Genomic DNA, 23,386 nt, shown 5'->3' on the forward strand with positions numbered 1-23,386 from the left:
AAATTTATAAAATGATTTTTAAATTGATATCTAACTAATTAGTTATCAAAGTTTTAATTACTCGTTACTTTATATTCTAAATTAGTCTCTATTAGTCTTTTAAAGACTAATTTAAAATCTAAAATATTAGTTGCTAAAACTTAAGTAGCTAATTTAGATACAAATTTAAAAATCATTTTATCAATTCTTATTAATAATAAAAATCACTTTAGATAAGAATGATATTTTAATCTCTAAATTAGTTAATATAACTAATTATTTTTAGTCTCTAAATTTGATTACTATTTAATGATTTTTTTGTAGTAAATATAATAGTTAATATTGATAATATTCTGGATCCACTTAAAATGATAAAACAATAGCATATACAAAGTCACATGCAATAATATTAAAAATGAGTATGACATATAAATAACAATTCTTATAAGCAAAGAATCTTAATAACTAAATAAAAAAAATGAATTCGAGTACATGTGTAATTGTTATGTACAAAATAAATTTTAAAAAGTGAGGAAATTTAAATATATGAACCATTAAAAAGTGACATATTTATAAGAACCATTAAAAAGATAAGCAATCATCTTCGTCGTCAATTTTAAAATAACTATATTTAATATATATCTTAAAAAATCGATACTTATATTTAAGTACATATATTTAAAAAGTATTAGAATAATATAATTTAAAAAAAATTGAGTTGTACAAGTTTAAAATCTAATATAATTTATAATTAGTGCAATTTATAGTGATGTAATTAATGTATGAATATGAATGTGAAATTTTGCACGTGCAATGTTTGCCTCACAAAATGAAGAATAAGAAGGAAGAGTTTTGCAATAGAATGAAAAGGAAACACTAGATCTCCTACTTTAATGTATATCCACTATCGTTTGAGGGATCCTTCTTTAAACTGTTTCTCTTCAGTTTTCCATCTTGATTTTTCATGGTTTTCACAGAAAGGTTCAGGCATGACAAGGCTATACCCATCACACAGTTTGGTACAAGCATCGAATGGATGGCATCAACACTTCAATCATTCTAGGATCATGCAAGAACAATTTATTAATGTTACCACAAAGGGAAACTCCACAATTTCTTTCCCCATTGTCTGTCATAACTTAAATTCTCAGTCTTCGGGCATCTTTTATGGTGACAATCCTTTATCTCACTCCTTCTCAGTCGTAATTTTCAATCTCGCATTCATCAACCTCATCACTCATTTTATCGGAGTTCTTCTTAAGCCCCTTAGACAACCTTTTATCATATCTCAAATGCTAGTAAGCTTCCTTTTGTTACATTTATCAGATTCTTATCATTCTATAAACAACATCTCCAACCTACTCAAAATATAAGTGATTATTAATATTATATATCAGGTTGTATTGTATGTGGCATTGTGATGATTATCTAATCGAAAGTTGTTAATTTTTTCATGTATATTTGTAAGGGTGGTATCATTCTTGGACCTTCCTTTCTGGGGCACAGTATATGGTACCAACGTCACATGACAACCGACACAGCCCAATTCATAATGAACAATCTTGGTATGATGGGATTCATGTTCTTTATATTCATATATGGTGTGAAGGCAGATCTAGATATTCTGAAAAGAATAGGGAAATTGCACATATCTGCTGCAGTGGTTGGCCTTATAATTCCCGCAGGGGTAGTGTTTGCTGTGGCACTAAGGATGAGAAAGAACATGGACGAAGATTTGGCAAAGGTAAGTTCACTTGCAGCAGTAGCGGGGTACTTTGGGTTCTCAACATTCCCTGTTCTCTACCACATCCTCCAAGAGTTTAACCTTCTAAATACACAAGTGGGGCGAATATCATTGTCCATAGCAATGATTGGTGACATGATTGGTTGTGTTTTTATCTTATTGTTTGAGGCAGCATCTCAAGAAGTAAAGATAATAAAAAGCGTTTGGTATTTTACTTCTCTTGTGCTGATCATAGCGTTCCTTTCACTTTGTGTTAGACCTGCTATGATATGGATCAACAAGAATACTCCTGAAGGGCAGCTACAAGAATCCATTATAGTTGCCATTCTTCTAGGGACTTATGTTATGGGATTCTTAACTGACTTCTTTGGCATAGCCATTGTTAATGGAACATTGTTTTTAGGCTTGGCAATTCCAGATGGGCCTCAGGTGGGAGCAGCACTTGAAAAGAAGACCGCAACAATTATCTCTGATATTCTTCTACCATTCTCATTCATTTTGGTGGGATCAAATACTGATATTTATGCCATGACTGCTTCTGGTTGGTCCACTTTTTCACCATTGTTTATAATGATTATTATTGGATACTTCCTTAAATTCTTCACCACATGGGTTACTTTACATCTCTTCCGAGTGCCATTCAGGGATGGACTAATCCTTAGCCTCATTCTGAGCTTAAGAGGCCAGGTTGAACTTATATTGTTTGTGCATTGGACACACAAAAGTGTAAGCTCAACCTTTAATATTCACATTTTCTTATTTAAGTCTAATTTAGAATTTCGTTCAGGATACCATCAACACATTTCTTGTAACTTAATATGTTTAAAATTAGAAAATTTAAGTGAAAGTTTCTTATATATAAGAAATAAGATTTATAAGGAATAAGTTTGGTTTATAATAAATTTCAAAAGAGAATATATAGTATGTTTAAAAACATGTAGAGAAATATTAATAAGACACTCATTATAACATAAAATATTCGTTGGTAATGATTATTGACAGATTTATTATGTCTGTTGCCTTATACTTATTGACGGATTCTACTATTTATAGATAAGAGAACTAAGCTTTTGTATTGGTTCGAATTCCAGCAAATTATTAGCATATGCTTCTATTTTACTAACAAAATATTGGTGTCTACTCCTCTAGTTTACCGACAGGATTTTCCGACAAACTTATAACTGATGAATAAGTTTTGGGTTTTCCTTATCTGTCGATAATTTCTGTTGATAATGTCTGCTTATCGATGAATAAATTTCCATAAAAAATATCTGTGTGTAATTATGATATTTGTTCTATTAAGTTTTATTTTTAATACATTCTATATATATTGAAATTTACTGAAAATTAGAAATTTTAATAGTATTAATTCTTCATTAGTGATTTTTTTTTCTTATTTTATAGTTTAAAAGAATCTTTAACCAATAGTAAAATGTGTGCTTAGATAATGTGTTGGCAGGTGGAATGTTTTGTTTTTATTTGAATGACATAAATACACATCCAGTGTAAATAATTGATGCAATTGTTGTGGTTACAGATCATAAAGGTGCCAAGCTTCTCAATTTTGGTTCTTATGACATTATTATTGACATCAGCTTTCTGTCCTTTGATCTCTATATTATATGATCCAACAAAGCCATACATGGTGAACCAAAGGAGGAACATTCAAAACCACCCTCCAGACACAGAGCTTAGAATAATGTTATGCATTTTTGATACTGACGTCATACATGGTCTCATACATCTACTTGATATCTCCAATCCAACACAAGACTTCCCATTTTCAGTGTCAGTTCATAAACTCACTGAGCTTCTAGGTCGAGCCAACCCTATTTTCATAGACCATAAAAAGCAAAAAGTGCCTCCCAGTTATCAATGGGATAACACCATACACGTGCTTGAACGTCATCAAGAACTTAAAGGAGCCTTCATGAAGCTTCATTTCTTCACAACTGTGACCCCAAAGAACGCGATGTTCGGAGATATATGCGAGCTTGCCATAGAACAAGAAGCTTCTTTAATCATCTTACCTTTCAACCTTGATGTCGTCCATAACCATGCAGTTAAAACAGTGAATTCACAATTGTTGAAGAATTCACCTTGCTCAGTTGCAATTTTCGTTGACAAGGGTTTTCTTAACACCCACAACACCCTAGGAAGTTTTCGTCAAACTAAACATCGATTTGCCGTATTTTTCCTAGGGGGTGGAGATTCCAGAGAGGCTCTTGTTTATGCAGATAGGATGCTTGCTCACCATGAGGTGTCTCTCACTGTTATAAGGTTTCTCTCTCACAACTTTATAGGGTACAATGAAAGCGAGAAGAAGCTGGATGATGGAATTGTGACCTGGTTCTGGGTTAAGAATGAGATTAATCAGAGAATGGTGTATCGAGAAGTGATGGTTAAAAATGGAGAAGAAACAATCGGAGCAATTCAAGCTATGAATGATGGTGCTTTTGATCTTTTCATAGTGGGAAGGAAACAAGGGATAAACCCTATTCTTCTCACTGGATTATCAGAATGGACTGAAAGTGAAGAGTTGGGACTCATAGGAGACTATGTTTCATCCCCAGATTTTTTTGGCTCAGCTTCTGTTTTAGTTGTTCAACAACAAATCTTAAGAGGCTAAAATTAGGATTCACCACTAATAGATAGTCAAATTAATCAAATTATGCGTGAATAGCATTTAGATGAAGACAAAATCCTAGTTTTCTTTAGAAAAAAGAAGAAGATAATTTTTTATTTTTTTTTATCGGCAAAGAAGATGATAATAATGTAGCAAGTTTTGTATAGCTAACTTTCCATCTCTTGCTTCATCATCATATCACACAGGTAAGTAAAAAAACTCATTCTTTTTATCTAGTTAGGGGTTAATGTTTTCTCTCTTCGATTTCACATTCAAAATTGAAAAAACACTTAAACATAGAAGGGAAATTACTAGAATGTCAAACTGGGTCAGATTAGTTGGAGCTGCTAATCAGTCTGAGACTCATTTAATAAGGTGACTTAATATTTTCATAAGGAAAAAAACCCCTTTCATATCATAATTTTATTAGTCAAACCATCATTATAGTGAAAGTGTAAAATGCTCGAAACCAGGAAAATTAAAACGTAATCCCTAGACTTAATGTAACTTTAGTCCTCGAACATAATTTAATATGATTTCTTAAGACGATTTTTTTAAATTGTTGTGAAGGGATTAATACTTTTAAGGAATATTACCAAAACGTCATATACTTTTTGGGATAATGATATTTATATCTTGACGGTCAAAATAATTTCAGTAAAGAAGCAAATTCACTCTTTCTCGATCGTCACACCGTGTCAAACTTAATTAATTAGCATCACTCAAATTCAAAACAATCTTATCAGCAAAATAAACGTTTAGTGACGTATTCAATATCTCACTAATTTCAACATTTACTCGTGAAATGTTTATCTTCTACTTATTGAATTAATCGAATTAACTATAAGGACTCCAATTTAAGAAGATAACCGAATTCTCTTCGAAAACAATTCTTTTGACAAAACCTAAATTTTAAAAAGACCAACAATAAAACATAATCTGTTACATAGAATTTAGAATTTAAGAACGAAACTTTATTAATAGAAATCTCTAAATTCATTACGAAATCACAGGGGAATTAACCACAAGGAGTACATAAGCAAAACGAAAGGATTACAATGAAAAGAATAAAAAAAAACCTTGACGCTTTATTTTCGAACGCTGTCAAGCTCTAACACTTCATTATTTCTCCATCTTTTTAGGTTTTTCTGCTTCAAAGATCTTGAGAATATATTTTGGTTCACATTAGATTTTGTTTGTTTTTAAGAAGATTTGCTTCCAATTTTGTTTATGAGATAATTGTAGAATTTATTATCTTATTCTTATTACATAGTATAGTGCTTCTAGAAGCAAAAACTGTATTATGTTGACTAATGAATATATTATGATCAAATTTCACATTGTATTGACCATTTTTTCTATGCTTTTATAGTGATCAAATCACATTGTCATTTGAAAAATCTAGGAATAATTTGAATCACAACTTCAGGAAGAAACAACTCATTCAATTTAATGATGTCCAATTCAGATTATTCAACTCACATAGTCTGTTGAGATCCACCAATGACTATAATGGTTAATAGATAACGAGAACTTTCACACCAATTTTAATTTTGATGAAGTCAGTTTGTGTAAGATTAATCAAATGATACATGAGTGAAATTAAGAATTTTACCCATATATAATGAAATAAAAGTAAAACAAGCAATATCTAATTACAAATAACATATACTACTTTCTCATATGTGTATCTCAAAAGAAATATCCCTCTTCATAGGGATTTAATATATACATCAAAAGTTTTAACAACAAAACTGTTGAAGATGGTTGCTGCCCCTTTCAAGACATATGTTTGATGAAGACTTTTATGTACAATTTATGTATATTTCCTTTTGCTTTAAGAATGTCTTAGGTAGAGTTTAGAGGTTGTTTAAGAGTAGGCTTTTTGCTGAGTAACTCACCTCCTAACCACTAACCATGTGATAAGAGCAAGCACAAATTTCTTAAACTGTTTTTCACATGTTTTACAAAAAAACACGTTTACTGCATAAAAATAAATCTGTTCTTTTCTAAATAAACAAATTCTTTTTTTAAACTGATACCTTGGCTAAGTCTTGTGAAAATTAGATTTTGTGCATCAAGCATTTTGACTAAGTCTTCTACCTTTCAAAACGACTGTGTTTTAAATAGTTAATCTTTTTCTGTTTTCGTTTTGAAAAATAAATCTGTTCATCTGTAAATGAATAGATTCTTTTTGACTCTGGTGCCATGTCTAGCTTAAACGGTTTTCAGTTTTGTCCCTGCACCAGAATGACTGACTAAGTCTCCTCACATAACAAATTCTCTAACTGCTTTTTGAAAATAAATCTGTTCATTTTATTTTCAATATGTTCATTTTATAGCAGCTTTAACTATTTTTCAAAAATATGTTATAAGTTGGTTTTCTATAAAATGAAAACTTGTTTATGAGTTTAAACATCGATCATACAATTGTGAAAACAAGTTTTGCATCAGAGAATTGAGGATTTACAAAGAATTAACATCTGTTCTTAAAATATTTCAAAAATCACAAAGTGCTTGTTCTTGTTTGGTTCCAAAAGCTTGGTGAGAGGTGCTGCTACTGTTCTAGCAATCTGTTCTACTGGTTTAAGGCAGATTTCTGCATCCTCAATCAGGTGTAGTCGTTTCACATTTCTTTTCTTGTAAAAGTTTGGTTGTACACTCTTCTTGATAGGGTTTCTTGAAGTGTGTGTGTGCTGAAATAGGGTTTTTTCAGCAAGTGTACCTAAGTTCTTGTAGGGTTCAAGAACAGTGAGATTTGTGTTTGTTTGAATTGTGATTTAGTGAATTTCACCTTGGTTTAGGTGAAGACTGGATGTAGCTTAGTTGAGTGAACCAGTATAATTGCCTTGTGTTCATTCTCCCTTAATCTCTACACTTAAATTTCTGCATAACTGTTAAACTATCAAAAAATAAATTTGTTCAATCAATAATAAATCTGTTCTTTCTGGGCTCGGTTCATACTGTTCTTAATTTCTGGAAAACTGTTTGATTTTAAGAAGAACATAAATAACCGGTTAAAAAGCCACTGAAACAGATTGATTGTGATAGGTTACTCAAGTAACTGTCAAGCTATCAATTGAATCTTAATCACTTGCTTAAAATTGAAGCTTGTTGTTCTGTGATTTACTGTTTTTCTTCCTAATATCAGTGTGTATCTGGAAAATCAATATGCATAATCTTGTGATTAACTTGGCCGTATAAACGTTTTTCAAACACAAACAGTGCCAAAATAAATCTGTTCAATTTCAAATAAATCGATTTATTTTCTGTACTCTGTGAAAAATACTGGTTCTGCGAGAAACTTTTAAAAGATCAATTCACCCCCTCTTGAACTTTGACACTATTAAACCCAATAAAAACAAAGCATTCAAATAAAACTATCTCATTCTCCAGCTGCTCACTAAGGAGCTCCTCATTCTCCAGCTGCTCACTAAGGAGCTCTATTACCTGCAATCTCATATGCTCCCGTGTAAAACACGATCATCACAGATAAAGAAACAAACACAAACAAATAATAGGGTAAGCTATCTATATAAAAAGTTTTGATATAATTTAAATTTCAAATTAATAAGCATAATTCATCAATTCTCATATGATTTCTCAAAGTGTCTATTACATTCATAAAATTCATCTTTCAAATGTCAAACTTTTACTGACTCACAACACATAGACACTTAACTCTACTTCCGGAAGACTCGTGTATTGAAATTAGCATCCAGAGACCTGCACCTGTCATACTACTGTTGTGAAACCCACACAGCCATGCACATAATTATCTCAATATCTCGTCATCTCATCATCTTCATATGACAGGGTAAATCCATTTGATATGCTCTGATCAGTTCTTTCAAACCTCAGACTCAGCCAAATGGACCTCCTTCGACTCTCACCAACTGAATAACTTCATCTATGTGATTCCATTATATCAGTAGAGTCAGGATCGTCTCATTCACAGGACACTCACAAATCAATACACCCTAATAACAATCTCAACATGATATTTCCTTTCCTGAAAATACTACATCTTGATCACACTTTAACCTCATTACATACATCATTTAACATATCAATGCACCACTCAATCACTTCATATTTAAACTTTCTAAACAATCCAAATATATCTCAAACTTTACTTAAACACATAATTATTTCCAAATATATGCTCTTTAAATCAATCATCATCTGAAATCACACAACCACTTCTCATCAAACATCTCACTTAAGTAATTCAACAAAATATTCAAAAAGAACAGTTCAACTCATTTATATTATCATTCAAACACATTCAATTCTCAATCACAAACACTTTCAACAAATTATTCACCTTAAAATCAATATAAAAGATTCAAAATCTCATCAAACATCTCACTTAAGTAATTCAACAAAATATTCAAAAAGAACAGTTCAACTCATTTATATTATCATTCAAACACATTCAATTCTCAATCACAAACACTTTCAACAAATTATTCACCTTAAAATCAATATAAAAGATTCAAAATCAACCATTCCAGTCAATATTTACTTTACTCTTTAAAAGAGACAATCCTGCAAGCAAAAACAATTGGAATTGGTGACCACGTCACCTCCACATCCAGAATCTTCTAACCTAGGGTTTTATTGGAAATAATAAGACTAGCTTCCCTTACCTGAACTTTAGTTGATGCTCACTAAGAGCTCCAGACACAGAGCTTAGAATAATGTTATGCATTTTTGATACTGACGTCATACATGGTCTCATACATCTACTTGATATCTCCAATCCAACACAAGACTTCCCATTTTCAGTGTCAGTTCATAAACTCACTGAGCTTCTAGGTCGAGCCAACCCTATTTTCATAGACCATAAAAAGCAAAAAGTGCCTCCCAGTTATCAATGGGATAACACCATACACGTGCTTGAACGTCATCAAGAACTTAAAGGAGCCTTCATGAAGCTTCATTTCTTCACAACTGTGACCCCAAAGAACGCGATGTTCGGAGATATATGCGAGCTTGCCATAGAACAAGAAGCTTCTTTAATCATCTTACCTTTCAACCTTGATGTCGTCCATAACCATGCAGTTAAAACAGTGAATTCACTAGTGTTGAGGAATTCACCTTGCTCAGTTGCAATTTTCGTTGACAGGGGTTTTCTTAACATCAACACCACCATAGGAAGTTTTCCTCAAACTAAACATCGATTTGCCGTATTTTTTCTAGGGGGTGGAGATTCCAGAGAGGCTCTTGTTTATGCAGATAGGATGCTTGCTCACCATGAGGTGTCTCTCACTGTTATAAGGTTTCTCTCTCACAACTTTATAGGGTACAATGAAATCGAGAAGAAGCTTGATGATGGAATTGTGACCTGGTTCTGGGTTAAGAATGAGATTAATCAGAGAATGGTGTATAGAGAAGTGATGGTAAAAAATGGAGAAGAAACAATCGCAGCAATTCAAGCTATGAATGATGGTGCTTTTGATCTTTTGATAGTGGGAAGGAAACAAGGGATAAACCCTATTCTTCTCACTGGATTATCAGAATGGACTGAAAGTGAAGAGTTGGGACTCATAGGAGATTATGTTTCATCTGCAGATTTTTTTGGCTCAGCTTCTGTTTTAGTTATTCAACAACAAATCTTAAGAGGCTAAAATTAGGATTCACCACTAATAGATAGTCAAATTAACCAAATTATGTGTGAATATCAAGAAGGAATAGCATTTAGATGAAGACAAAATCCTAGTTTTCTTTAGAAAAAAAGAAGAAGAAGATAATAATGTAGCAGGTTTTGTAGAGCTAACTTTCCATCTCTTACTTCATTATCATATCACATAGGTAAGTAAAAAAACTCATTCTTTTTATCTAGTTATGGGTTAATGTTCTCTCTCTCCGATTTCATATTCAAAATTGAAAAAACACTTAAACATAGAAGGGAAATTACTAGAATGTCAAACTGGGTCAGATTAGTTGGAGCTGCTAATCAGTCTTAGACTAATTTAGTAAGGTAACTTAATATTTTCATAACGAAAAAAACCCCTTTCATATCATAATTTTATTAGGGAAAACATTAAAGTGTAAAATGCTCGAAACGAGGAAGATTAAATCACTGCACCAAAAAAAACAAAATTAATAGTGATGCTAGTGCCTTTATTATTAAAAAAATAATTAAATAAAACGTGAGTTATATAAACATAAATTATAAAAATTGCGTGGATCAAATTTTCACAACTGAAACTATAAATAATAAATAATAATAAAAATTTAAAATTTTGTAGTTTAAGCTCACACAAACATAATATATATATATATATTTAAATTAAATTTAAATATGTAATAAAATTATGAAGGTTAAATTCATGTTTGTTTAAAAATTGTGTGGCTAATCCGTTGACTAAGCCCACACTTCTTTGAATAAACAATATAAAATATAATTTTGTGTGGCCAACATGTAGGTTAAGTCCACGTTTGCTTAAAAATTATGTGGCCAATATGTAGGCTAAACTCATGCATCTTTAAATAAACAATATAAAATATAATTTTGTGTGAAGAACATGTAGGATAGGCCTAAGCAAAAAACACACCACTTGTGTCCCATGCACCCGCCACTATTTTTATGTCGAGCGTATTAACTTACAAATTTTAATGATAACTACACTTTTGCATCCATTTATTATAGCTAGCGTCCCTTTTTGACCCATCCTAATAAGCATGTTTTTCGTAGTGAAACGTAAGTCCCTATACTTAATGTAACTTTAGTCCTTCAAATTTAATATGATTTCTTAACACTTTGATTTCTTAATTTTGAGTTTGTTGTGAAGGGATTAATACTTTCAAGGACTATTACCAAAACGTCATATACCTTTTGGGATAATGATATTTATAGCTTAACAATCAAATTAAAATAATTTTAGTGAAAACTGTCTAAAATAGTATTAGACCATCTAACACCAAAAGATATGATAATATAGATTGTGTTAAGACAATCTCAAGTTTATAAAACATTAAAAGAAGCAAATTGACTCTTAATATTTTCATTCTTTCAATCCTCACATGGTGTTAAACTTAATTAATTAGCATCCCTCAAATTCGAAACAATCTTATCAGCAAAATAAACATTTGATGACGTATTCAGTATCTCACTACTCGCACAATGCCACTCCTGCTTCGTAGCGAACAGCTTAGGGTTTCTGTTGGCACAAGGTTTCGGCTTCGACTTAGAGTCTTCGTTCGTGATGGCACAAGGTTCACTCACTCAATGCCAGCTCAATGACGACCACTCAATGCCAACTCAATAACAAGGTAAGTTCGTGACGAAGCTAAATCTTAATTATCACAATTTAAAAACTTAATTATCACAATTTAAAAACTTAATTAATCACAATTTAAAAACTTAATTATCACAATTTAAAAACTTAATTAATCACAATTTAATCATCACAATTTAAAAACTTAATTATCATAATTTAAAAACTAAGCCTATATGTTATTTAATCACTTTAAAAATGTTATCTAAAATATTAGTTAAACACCACATTTTAAAAAATGTTGCCTAAAATAGTATTTAACATGTCTACAATTTTAAAAGCATTCTTTGAAGTACTCACAATCTGGTCCACATTTTATAAAATGTTGCTTAAAATAAATAGGCAACACTTTTTCTAAATACTTTGAGATAAAGGTAAATAAATCTTACTAAGTGGGCAACAATAAAAAAGTGTTGCTTATACTCACTTTAGGCAACACTTTTCTACCCGTTGATATGTCAGCGTTGCCTAAAGTAAAAAATGGTGTAGTGTCGTAAAATGTTTATATTCTACTTCTTGAATTAATCGAATTAACTAAAAACTCCAATTAAAGAAAATAACTGAATTCTCTTAAAAGAACAATTCTTATGCAAAACCCAAATTTAAAAAAGACCAACAATAAAACATAATCTGTTACATAGAGACAATGCGTAATGATATTTGGGTTCACCCCGGGCGTATCAGTAATTATCCAAGCAAATAAGTCAGCTTTATCAATCAAAGTTTGACTTACCAAAATGTTGTCGTCCAATTTCAAACACGTTCTAATATGCATCTTATGTTCATCATCTCGAAGGGGTACGGGACAAAGATCTTTGTCGAGCACCATGCGGGCTTCATCAAGGCGAGGGCTTCATCAAGGCTTATAAGAGGTATTTATGTTAACCAATAAATACCTGATTTTTATAGTTTTACTGAGACACCCTTCTTCTCTGAACGTAGTGTATAGGTCAATGAAACCTCTCTCGTATCTACTCTTTCTCCCGAGAATCCAACAACTTATTCATCATAAGGTTGAATTTCTGTTTTTGGAATTCTCATTTTCCTGAAGGTCTTCCAATAAAGTATGTTCATCGAGTTGCCCTCGTCCACTAGAACCTTAGTAATTGCAAATTTATCTATTTCCATGGTAATCACCATGTGATCGTCTTGTGCTAAATCTATTACAGTGAAGTCGTTGTCGATAAAAGTGATTGGGGGCAATTTCGGTCAGTTTCGGGTGGAGGTGGAATGGGCTGATTGGATAGCCCGAAGATGCTTCTTTGTAGCTGAGCTAGAACATCCCCCTCCCGCAAAATCTTCAACTATTGTATTGACTTTTCGTCTGGAAATGCCGAATGATATCGACTTGATTATAGTATTGATAACCTCTTAGACCTTACGTTTGATCCGATTATTCCTCTCAAAACTTTCACTTCATGGCCGAGTCCTTCTTACTGGGCTTTCGCTTCGTCTCTATCTCATTGAACACTGGTTGTTATCACGTCGACGTGAATCCCCTCGTCCTGGTCGATCGTAGTGTTCTCTCTGTCCTCTAGGTGGGTATCGATCCCTTTGTGGAGATTGGTATGAGCTAGTGTCAGTCTTGATGAACTTATAGAAGTGACCAACTTGAATAAGTTCTTTAATTTTGTCTTTCAATGATTGACAGTCTTCGGTCGTGTGACCATAATTGCGATGATATTGGCAGTGTTTAGATGTATCTGCGTTCCTTAGAGTTTGTGATTGCTTCAAGGTCGGGATTAACCCGGCTTGCAATACCTCGTCCAAAAACTCTTCCCTTCGGGATAGTTAGCGGTGTGTAACTAAAAAATCGGGGACCCCGATTTTCTCTGAAACGGTCAGACCGACCTAACACAAGTCAATTGCCCTTGTCTTTTTCTTTTTCTTTTCCCTTATCGGTATTTTCATATTGACGACTCCTATGATAGTCAATGTGTTCTTCTATCTACATAAACTTGGTTGCACAGTTTCTTAATTCATCCATGTTTTTAGACAGTCTCTTGATTAAGCTTTCAGTGAATCAGTCCAGTCGGATTGTCGAGACAAGATGATGCATGGCTATCTCTGGCATCAAATTTATGATACCCATGCAAACTTTGTTGAATCTGTCCATAAATGCTCGCAAGGATTCTTTTTTTTTTGTTTTTTCACATTAAGGAGAGACATGAATGAGGTCAGATGTGGTCGGCTTGTTGCATATTGTGTGACGAACTTTGTTGTCAGAACTTTAAAGTTGCCCACGAAATTAGGAGGGAGTTCGGTGAACCAACTGAGCGGTTCCTTCTGGAGGGAGGTAGGGAAGACCTTACACCATACTGCTTTGTTGGTTGGGTAAAGAGTCATCTGCATCTTGAAGACATTTAGGTGCTCATCCAGATTGGTGGAACCATCGTATAATTTGATAGTTAATCCTTTCCACTTGGGAGAGAGTAGTGTGTCTATTATCCCATCTGTGAATGGATGTCTTCTCGGGTCCTTCCTCGTCGTTAGGGAGATGAGTATTTCTCGAACTTTGGTGAGTCTGATGGGTCTTAGGGGTTGGTGGTGGTGCTCAGGATTGTTCTTCTCGTTCACGCTCATCAAGCCGTTGTTGTAAATTTTTATTTTGCTCCTTCAAAAGGGACATTTCCTCCTCATGTCGATGTCGATCCTCTTAATTCCACAACTGGTCCGCGGTGCCTTTTTGTCGTAACTTCTCCATTTGCGCCTGGAGGGCTTGGATCATAGCTATCTGCTCATCCGCCATGCGGTCGTTGTTAGCATTATTCCTTGTTCACACCATTGTTGCTGGTTGTGACTTGTTGCTGAAAAATGAATACTACCTCGGCCCCACGGTGGGCGCCAATTGTACTTATATAGGCTGAGAGACTCAAATAGTACTTGTGACTGGATGTACAATTACTGACGTATTGGTGATCTCCTGATTTCTTCAAATCTTCTTCTACAAATGTTTATGCTCGGTCGGTCAAGAGTTACCTACAAAAGGTACTCCGACGCTCAAATAACTGCTCTGATTTAAGATTGCATTCTAGTAAAATGGTAAAAACGTACCTTACTCTTTCACAAAGGGCTCTATTTATAGCATTGACTTAACCCCGATGGGCCGAACATCAGTTATTAACTGATATGTATGGTGGTTCCTTGATACCAAGAACATGCATCTTTCTGTTATTCAGTTATTTATGCATATTTCATGATGCACATTATAATAACTCATTCAACACTACTTGTAACTGTTGCTATTTACTGTATTTCCTATGTTCTTTGACTTGGGTGATCAATCAAAGAGTCTGAGAATGACTCGTCTGGTATCGACCAATACAAATATGTCATCCCAAAATATGTATTTTTTTAAACCATTTTTTATCACTCAGAATAATACATATTACACCAATTGGACCTCCCAACCGATGTAATATGTCATCCTGAAATATGTATTTTTTTCAAATAATTTTTTTGGCTCAAAATCAATATATATTACACTAGTTGGAATTAATAACCAATCTAATATGTATCAAATATTTACAAAAATATCATCATATTTTTATTTACATCGATTCTCAATTAACCGACCTAATATGTCATTGTAGAATACGTTATTTACACTCGTGTAACACGAAATTTTGTGATAATTCCAAATTTTATTCTAAGATTTAATATTTTATAGAACAACAAGTTTAGGAAAATGTGGAATCTTTTAAGAAAAGACGATTCCTCACATAACTCTTTACCCAAAACAAATATACATTACAGTAATAAAGTGATTGATAACAATATAATTAATATTGGTAATATTCTCTTACTGAATTCACTTAAAATGATAAAAAAATAGCATATACAAAATGAAATAATATTACAAATAAGAATTACATATAAATAAGAAATCTTATAAATACAAATCTTAATAATTAAATAAAAAAAATGAATCCATACATATATAATTGTTACGTACAAAGTAGATTTTAAAAACTGAGGAAATTTATATCTATGAACAAAGAAGTAGATTTTTTAAGAAAATGTTTTTTATTAAAAATATAAGTAATCATCTTCGTCATCAATTTTAATATAACTATATTTAACAAGTTTAAAATATAACATAATTTATAATTAGTGCAATTTATATGCAATTAATCTATGAGAAAAATGCGTGATTTTAGAATATGTAGTGCAGAGATACAATACAATTGATTTTGACAAATCAAATTTTATTTTACATTTGTTTGTTTGATAAAAATAAAATAGAGGATGTTGGTATGAGAATCATTTGACACCAAATAGAAATTTTGCGTGTGCAATGTTTGCCTCACAAAATGAAGAAAAAGGATTAAGGGTTTTGCAATAAATGAAAACGGAACACTAGTTCTCCTACTTTAACGTTTATCCGCTATCTATCATTGATCCATTTTCATCTGTTTCTCTTCAGTTTTCCTTCGTGATTTTTCATGGCTTTCAGAAAGGTTCATGCGTGAGAAGGCTATACCCCAGACACCATTTGGTACAATCATCAAATGGATGGCACCAACACTTCAATCCTTATAGGATCATGGAACAAAACTATGTTAATCTTGCTACAGAGGGAAATTCTACAATTCCTTTCCCCATTGCGTGTCATTCATTATACCATTCTCACACTATGGGCATCTTTTATGGTGACAATCCTTTATATCACTCCTTCTCACTCGTAATTTTCAATCTCGCAATCATCAACATCATCACTCATTTTATCGGAGTTCTTCTTAAGCCCCTCAGACAACCCTTTATCGTATCTCAAATACTAGTAAGCTTCCTTTTGTTACATTTATCACATTCTTATCATTCAATAAAGAACATCTCAAACCTACTCAAAATATAAGTTATTGTTAATATTAATATATCAGATTGTATTGTATGTGGCATTGTGATGATTATCTAATCCAAAGTTGTTAAATTTTTCATGTATATTTGTAAGGGTGGTATCATCGTTGGACCTTCCCTTCTGGGGCGCAGTATATGGTACCGACGTCACATGACAAGCGACACAGCCCAATTCCTAATGAACAATCTTGGAGTAATGGGATTCATGTTCTTTCTATTCATATATGGTGTGAAGGCAGATCCTGGTATTCTGAGAAAGATAGGGAAATTGCACATATCTACTGCATTGGTTGGCATTCTAATGCCCATGGGGAGTGTGTGTGTTGTGGCAATAAGCATGAGAAAGAACATGGACCAAGATTTGGCAAAGGTTTCTTCACTTGGAATAGTATCGGCGTACTTGGGGATCACAGCATTCCCTGTTCTCTACCAAATCCTTAAAGAGTTTAACCTTCTAAATTCAGATCTGGGGCGAGTAGCACTCTCCATAGCAATGATTGGTGACATGGTTGGTTTGGCTTTAATCTTATTGTTTGAGGCAGCATCTCAAGGAGAAGTACATATAATATATGCCGTTTGGTATATGATTTGTCTTGTGTTGATGATAGCGTTCCTTAAATTTTGTGTTAGACCTGCAATGATATGGATCAACAACAATACTCCTGAAGGGCAGCCAGTACAAGAATCCTTTGTAGTTGCCATTCTTCTAGGGACTTTTTTTATGGGATTCTTAACTGACTTCTTTGGCATAGCCATTGCCAATGGATCATTGTTTTTAGGCTTGGCAATTCCAGATGGGCCTCAGGTGGGAGCAACACTTGAAAAGAAGACATCAACAATTCTGACTGATATTCTTCTACCATTCTCATTCATTTTGGTGGGATCATATACTGATATTTATGCCATGACTGCTTCTGGTTGGTCCTCCTTATCACCATTGATTTCCATGGTTCTTATTGGCCACTTCTTTAAATTCTTCTGCACTTGGATTACTTTACATCTCTCGCGAATGTCATTCAGGGATGGACTAACCCTTAGCCTCATTATGAGCTTAAGAGGCCAAGTTGAACTTATATTGTTTGTTCATTGGATTGACAAAAGTGTAAGCTCCACCTTTAGTTTCATATTTTTTATTTTCTTACTTTAAAGTTATAAAAAATCTTTAATAAATAGTAAAATGTCTGATAAAAGAATTCCTTAGATAATGTGTTGGCAGAGTGCATTACAGTAGAATCTTATCTTTTTATTTGAATTAGATAAAACTATAGACATCTAGTGTAAATAATTGATCCAATTGTTGTGGTTACAGGTGATAAAGGTGCCAGGGTTCTCAATGTTGGTTATTATGACAATGGTATTGACAGCAGCTTCTTCTCCTTTGATCTCTATATTATATGATCCAACAAAGCCATACATGGTGAACCAAAGGAGGAACATTCAAAACCACCCTCCAGACAGTGATCTTAAAATAGTGTTATGCACTTTTGATACTGACGTCACACCTGGTCTCATACATCTACTTGATATCTCCAATCCAACCCAAAACTTTCCTTTTACAGTCTCAGTTCTTAAACTCACTGAGCTTCTAGGTCGAGCCAACCCTTTGTTCATAGACCATGAAAAGCAACATGTGCCTCCCAGTTATCAATGGTATAACACCATACACATGCTTGAATGTCATCAACAACTTAAAGGAGCCTTCATGAAGCTTCGTTTCTTCACAGCTGTCACCCCAAAGAAGACCATGTTCCGAGATATATGTGAGCTTGCCATAGAAGAGGAAGCTTCTTTAATCATGTTACCTTTCAACCTTGAAAATGTCTATAACCATGCAGTTAGAACAGTGAATTCACAAGTGCTGAGGAATTCACCTTGCTCAGTTGCAATTTTCGTTGACAAGGGTCTTAACACCAACAACGCCTTAGGTAGTTTTCGTCGAACTAAACATCGATTTGCCGTATTGTTTCTAGGGGGTGGAGATTCCAGAGAGGCTCTTGTTTATGCAGATAGGATGCTTGCTCATCATGACGTGTCTCTCACAGTTATAAGGTTTCTCTCTCACAACTTTATAGGGTACAATGAAATCGAGAAGAAGCTTGATGATGGAATTGTGACCTGGTTCTGGGTTAAGAATGAGATTAATCAGAGAGTGATATATAGAGAAGTGGTGTCTAGAAATGGAGAAGAAACAATCGGAGCAATTCAAGCTATGAATGATGGTGCTTTTGATCTTTTGATAGTGGGAAGGAAACAAGGGATAAACCCTATTCTTCTCACTGGATTATCAGAATGGACTGAAAGTGAAGAGTTGGGACTCATAGGAGACTATGTTTCATCCCCAGATTTTTTTGGCTCAGCTTCTGTTTTAGTTGTTCAACAACAAATCTTAAGAGGCTAAAATTAGGATTCACCACTAATAGATAGCCAAATTAACCTAATTATGTGTGAATATCAAGAAGGAATAGCATTTAGATGAAGACAAAATCCTAGTTTTCTTTAGAAAAAGATAGATAATGTAGCAGGTTTTGTATAGAGCTAACTTTGCATCTCTTACTTCATCATCACAGGTAAGTAATATGCCAAATAGAAAAAGAAAAAAAAAAACTCATTTTTTTATTTAGTTATGGGTTAATGTTCTCTCTCTCCCATTTTACATTCAAAACTGGAAAAACACTTAAACATGGAAGTGAAATTCCTAGAAAAAATCCTAAATCCTAAATCAGTCCGAGACTAATTTATTAAAGTGAATTAATATTTTCAGACTCCTACAGATTCTTTATCTTTTTAATTTAAAAGTAAATAAAAGAATTAAAAGAATAATTTATGGTATTATTTGAAAATCATTAATTTATTAAAAACTTTTTTTAATATATATAATAAAATAAAAATAAATAAATAAACTGATAGACCAAGTTGTCATTCCATTCTTTCAGAAAAGATCAAAACTGAGTCAAAACTTTTAGTGTGGTTAATATTAGATAGGCTACAAAGACTATTTAAAAAATTACTTCCACTTTACAATTTAATATATTATTATTAAAATTATTTATTGAAACTGATAGATGATTAGAGAAAATATTTTTATCTATTTTTTATATTTGATATCTAAAAGATACTAATACATATAATAATAATAATAATTAAATTACATTTTTTTCTTAAAAATTTAAAAAATTTGGATCCAATATAATAATTAAGATATCTATCAATAAAGGACAAATTGTAGATAAATTAATATTTAAAATTAAATCAAATATTATTATTAACATATTTATATTAAAAGTATAAATTTATAATTTATTTTAATAAACACAAATATATTATATCTTTTATATATAAAAATGATTCAATTTTATAATTAATTTTAATAATGATATTATAGTTTTGTTTTAAAAACTGTTTTGTTTTATCTAAGTATCTTGTAAAACAAAATTATATAAATAAATATATATAAATTATTTAGCTTTTTTTTTCTTTCTACTGACAATATGTGGCTCACCAAACAACTTCTTTCTTTCTTTCATTTTTTTTCTTCTTCCACATTCACATTCATTATGTCTTTCTGTTACTCTTTATTTATTTATTTCACGTTGTAACTCGATTTTTATTTTTTTTTATGAAAATTAAATAAAATATAATATTTAGTAATTCATTTTAGTCTTGATAAGAATATACAAGTAAGAAAATAATAAATAAAATATAATTTTTTTAAATTAAAATAATTATATATATGATATGTTCTATACAATTTTATTATTGTTATAGTTTAATTAATAAAAATATTTGTTAATAATAATTTTATTTCTTTTGGATCATAGAGAGAAAAATATTTTGAATATTAGTCTTGGTCGTATTTTTGAAGAATAATTTAATATTTTAAAAAAAATTATATATATATATATGTATTTAAAAAAATTAGTATACAAAAATTGAGAATCTCATTATATTTTTATAGATGATAGCTTATATACACCATATTTCATTTTCTTATTAGATAATAATACTAAAAGTTAACTGATAAATAAAATCGCTTGCAAGAACTTCCAAAAAGGGTGGTGTGTGGTGACGTAGCGCTCCAAATCGCTCACTCGCACTCGTCTCAAATCACCTTAAGGTTAAGGCCCTGTTTCGGTGACGCCTTTCAGTCGTTGATTCCACGGAGTTGGAAATGGAGGACGACGGTGCCAGCTCGGTCCGCCGCATGTCAAGCCGAACGCGAAAAGTTGCGTCCAAAATGGTCGCCGCACTTGCCAGCGCCGATAACCGCACTCAGGCAACTATCTCCGCTCAATTCTCGTTCTGTTTTTTAACTTTTTCAAAAAAACATGTATGAACTGAAAATTGAATGATGAATCTGATAGAAGTGCGCTTCTGTTACAATTCAATTCAGGCGGCACTTGCGCGATTGGATGCTTTGGAGAATGACAATGCAGGTTTTGAAACCGCAGATGCCACTAACGATGATGATGAAGCTTCTCTTGATGAGGAAGATCAATGTTAGGGTTTCTTCTCTATTTTTGTTTTTTTCTTTTGTTTCATAATTTTATTAGGCAGAACATCATTATAGTTAAAGTGTAAAATGCTTGAAACCAGGAAAATTAAAACGTAAGTCCCTAGACTTGAACATAACTTCGTATGATTCCTTAAGACAACTTTTTGAGTTTTGTAGTGAAGTGATTATTAGATTACATTTTCAGCAGCTTCCTTTGAATTTTCTTACTTTCAAGGACTGTTATCAAAAAGTCATATATTTTAGGGACACGAAATCTATTTTACTCTATTTTATTTTATTTTTTCTGTTAGTGTTAATTTTAGAGTAAAGGCCCATTTAGTTTTTAAAATTGTGATTTGTTTAACTTTACTCCTCTGGTCTGACTTAACAACATTCAAGAGATGCCTCTGAAATTGGAATTCTTACATTTGAGTCCCTAATTTAACCCCTCTTACTGTCATTTTGGTCCTTGAAGGCTTGAAAGTATGTTAATAATTATTACTTATGTTTGCATGTAACTTTTTGGAATGAAGTAAGTGAAGGATTACAATTTGGGAGGCTTTTTTATTTAATTTCATTAATTGTAGGGACTAGTGTGACTATGAATAATGATTTAAGGAACTAAATTTTCTTTTACTTATTAATTTTAACTTGTAACTTGGGGTGTCATTTTTTGACACATGTGCATCAAATTGTAGTTTATAACCTCTCTTTTTGTCACATATCTACTACCTTAATAAACTAGGACGTGTGATTGAGATAAATGATAATTGAAGAGTCCACAAATCTAACTAATTAAGGCTTAGGGTATATGTATCTTATAAATGGACCCAGGATTCCTTCTAACAGACTTTTACATGCATTCATGCAATCGGCAACATGTAACTGTTGGGTCTAGATCACCTAAAGCAGACTAAAAAAATTCATTCAAGATCTGAGCCATGCAGTCTTCATCTACCGACTGCTTGAATGAGTGTAAATTCCAACAGTTAAGTTTCCTGAATCAAAAGGGTTTTTTATTGGGTATTGACTGCAATTTGATTGAAATTCAGGGAGTGTAATTTTTTAAAGATCCTTTTATGAAATTTTCATTTTTTTAAAAACTATTATAAAAATTATGTGAAGATTTAAAAAGATATTTGATTATTATCAAAATTTAAAATTCACTTAGTTCCTTGTTTTTTACAGTTTACATACAGAAAAAGCAGTCTAAAGGCACAAAAAGAAAGACCAGACAGGCAAAAGCGCTTGAAGCTAGGAGGGCCCCGAGAACATTCCTTGAGCTCTTACATGAGGTCAGTGATTACATCCACTGCAGGTCATACACACAAGTGATTCTCCTGTTTTACTTTGGTCGTGGTTTCTGTTTTTGTTAACCTACCTCCTGCAATTGCAGGCTAACTTAGAATCATTGCCTCCTCACGTGCCCTCCTATTGGAAAGCTGCAGTTGGACCACCAAGCTCAACCTCCCGTCGCCACTTCTGTACCGTTTGTGGTTTTTCTGCCAATTACACCTGTGTGAGATGTGGTATGCGCTTTTGTTCCTATAGATGTCAAAATGTGCACAATGATACTCGTTGCTTGAAATTTGTAGCCTAATTCATCAGTGTTTACCAGCACTATGTGAAAGCAAGCACTTTGCTCAATTTTACTCTTTTGTTACCCTTTTAAACTAGTGGTTCAGTTATTAAGTCACAAGTGCTAGCTGAAACTGTAAATTCTGACCCCTATTGGATCCTATTTATCTATATAACCTTGCTAAAGATGTCCTTCGAAGTTATTAAATTTTATGATTCATAATTCAAATCCAACAATTTGATGTGATTTGGTTACCTATCAACTTGGATCATAAGATGTATCATTGATACAAGTCACACGATTCAACAAATTGCCATCTTTTGTTTTACTTCTTTCACCAACTCTCAAGAAAAAAGTTGAATGAGCGCTTCTAAACTTAACTTATTTGATTATTCTACCACTTCATTTGTCATTCGTTGTTAATAATTTTGATTTATAAGACTAATGACAAATAAGATGTTTTTTTTTAATTTCTACTTTTAAATGATTACATTGAACAATTTATAAGATGTATTTGAAGTAATTTTTCCTTGTTTCTGAATCTTGTGATTCAAACTTTAGCTTGGTGATTCACAAATTGAATATTGATTTGGTAACCTTGATGTCCACAGTTGCAATAACTGAAGCTATCAGTTTGATCATCTTTAATATGTCACGGGGATTATTCTGTTTTATTTTGCATATGGAGCATCTTTGTTTGTGAGCCTGTATGCATGTCTTTGACTAGACTATCTCCAAGGAAGCTTACTTCCCAGAGCTTGTTGTTAAGTTCTTTAGTTTCTTATTATTATGCAAGAACCCCTATAAAACATGACAGTTGATG

At 32.4% G+C, this 23,386-nt stretch overlaps 3 protein-coding genes across 3 annotated transcripts; all 3 read left to right on the forward strand.

Moving 5' to 3' along the window:
* Window positions 1–941: 941 nt before the first annotated feature.
* Window positions 942–10,019, forward strand: LOC137833490 (cation/H(+) antiporter 24-like). Its single transcript, XM_068641836.1, has 4 exons — window positions 942–1,277; window positions 1,448–2,449; window positions 3,261–4,347; window positions 9,036–10,019. Exons 1-4 carry the CDS (start codon window positions 969–971, stop codon window positions 9,980–9,982), a joined length of 3,345 nt encoding a protein of 1,114 aa, XP_068497937.1. The 5' UTR covers window positions 942–968; the 3' UTR covers window positions 9,983–10,019.
* A 6,046-nt stretch (window positions 10,020–16,065) lies between these two features.
* On the forward strand, window positions 16,066–19,111 carry LOC137833091 (cation/H(+) antiporter 24-like). Its single transcript, XM_068641463.1, has 3 exons — window positions 16,066–16,415; window positions 16,587–17,594; window positions 17,802–19,111. The coding sequence occupies exons 1-3, from the start codon at window positions 16,182–16,184 to the stop codon at window positions 18,888–18,890; spliced, it is 2,331 nt and encodes a 776-aa protein (XP_068497564.1). The 5' UTR covers window positions 16,066–16,181; the 3' UTR covers window positions 18,891–19,111.
* A 1,373-nt stretch (window positions 19,112–20,484) lies between these two features.
* LOC137831528 (SWR1 complex subunit 6) lies at window positions 20,485–22,746 on the forward strand. Its single transcript, XM_068639242.1, has 4 exons — window positions 20,485–20,765; window positions 20,883–20,988; window positions 22,173–22,279; window positions 22,381–22,746. The coding sequence occupies exons 1-4, from the start codon at window positions 20,661–20,663 to the stop codon at window positions 22,582–22,584; spliced, it is 522 nt and encodes a 173-aa protein (XP_068495343.1). The 5' UTR covers window positions 20,485–20,660; the 3' UTR covers window positions 22,585–22,746.
* Window positions 22,747–23,386: the final 640 nt, after the last annotated feature.

The sequence above is a fragment of the Phaseolus vulgaris genome, chromosome 6 (genome assembly GCF_000499845.2).
Source record: "Phaseolus vulgaris cultivar G19833 chromosome 6, P. vulgaris v2.0, whole genome shotgun sequence".
Taxonomy (NCBI): Eukaryota; Viridiplantae; Streptophyta; class Magnoliopsida; order Fabales; family Fabaceae; genus Phaseolus; species Phaseolus vulgaris.

Bases quoted from the DNA above. Each gene is read 5' to 3' on its own strand.
- LOC137833490 (XM_068641836.1), top strand. From the start codon at position 969: ATGACAAGGCTATACCCATCACACAGTTTGGTACAAGCATCGAATGGA. The intron at 1,278-1,447 runs GTAAGCTTCCTT...TATATTTGTAAG, and splicing joins TTATCATATCTCAAATGCTA to GGTGGTATCATTCTTGGACC. The intron at 4,348-9,035 runs GCTAAAATTAGG...TAAGAGCTCCAG, and splicing joins TCAACAACAAATCTTAAGAG to ACACAGAGCTTAGAATAATG.
- LOC137833091 (XM_068641463.1), top strand. From the start codon at position 16,182: ATGGAACAAAACTATGTTAATCTTGCTACAGAGGGAAATTCTACAATT. The intron at 16,416-16,586 runs GTAAGCTTCCTT...TATATTTGTAAG, and splicing joins TTATCGTATCTCAAATACTA to GGTGGTATCATCGTTGGACC. The intron at 17,595-17,801 runs GTAAGCTCCACC...TTGTGGTTACAG, and splicing joins TTCATTGGATTGACAAAAGT to GTGATAAAGGTGCCAGGGTT.
- LOC137831528 (XM_068639242.1), top strand. From the start codon at position 20,661: ATGGAGGACGACGGTGCCAGCTCGGTCCGCCGCATGTCAAGCCGAACG. The intron at 20,766-20,882 runs GCAACTATCTCC...AATTCAATTCAG, and splicing joins GCGCCGATAACCGCACTCAG to GCGGCACTTGCGCGATTGGA. The intron at 22,280-22,380 runs GTCAGTGATTAC...CTGCAATTGCAG, and splicing joins TCCTTGAGCTCTTACATGAG to GCTAACTTAGAATCATTGCC.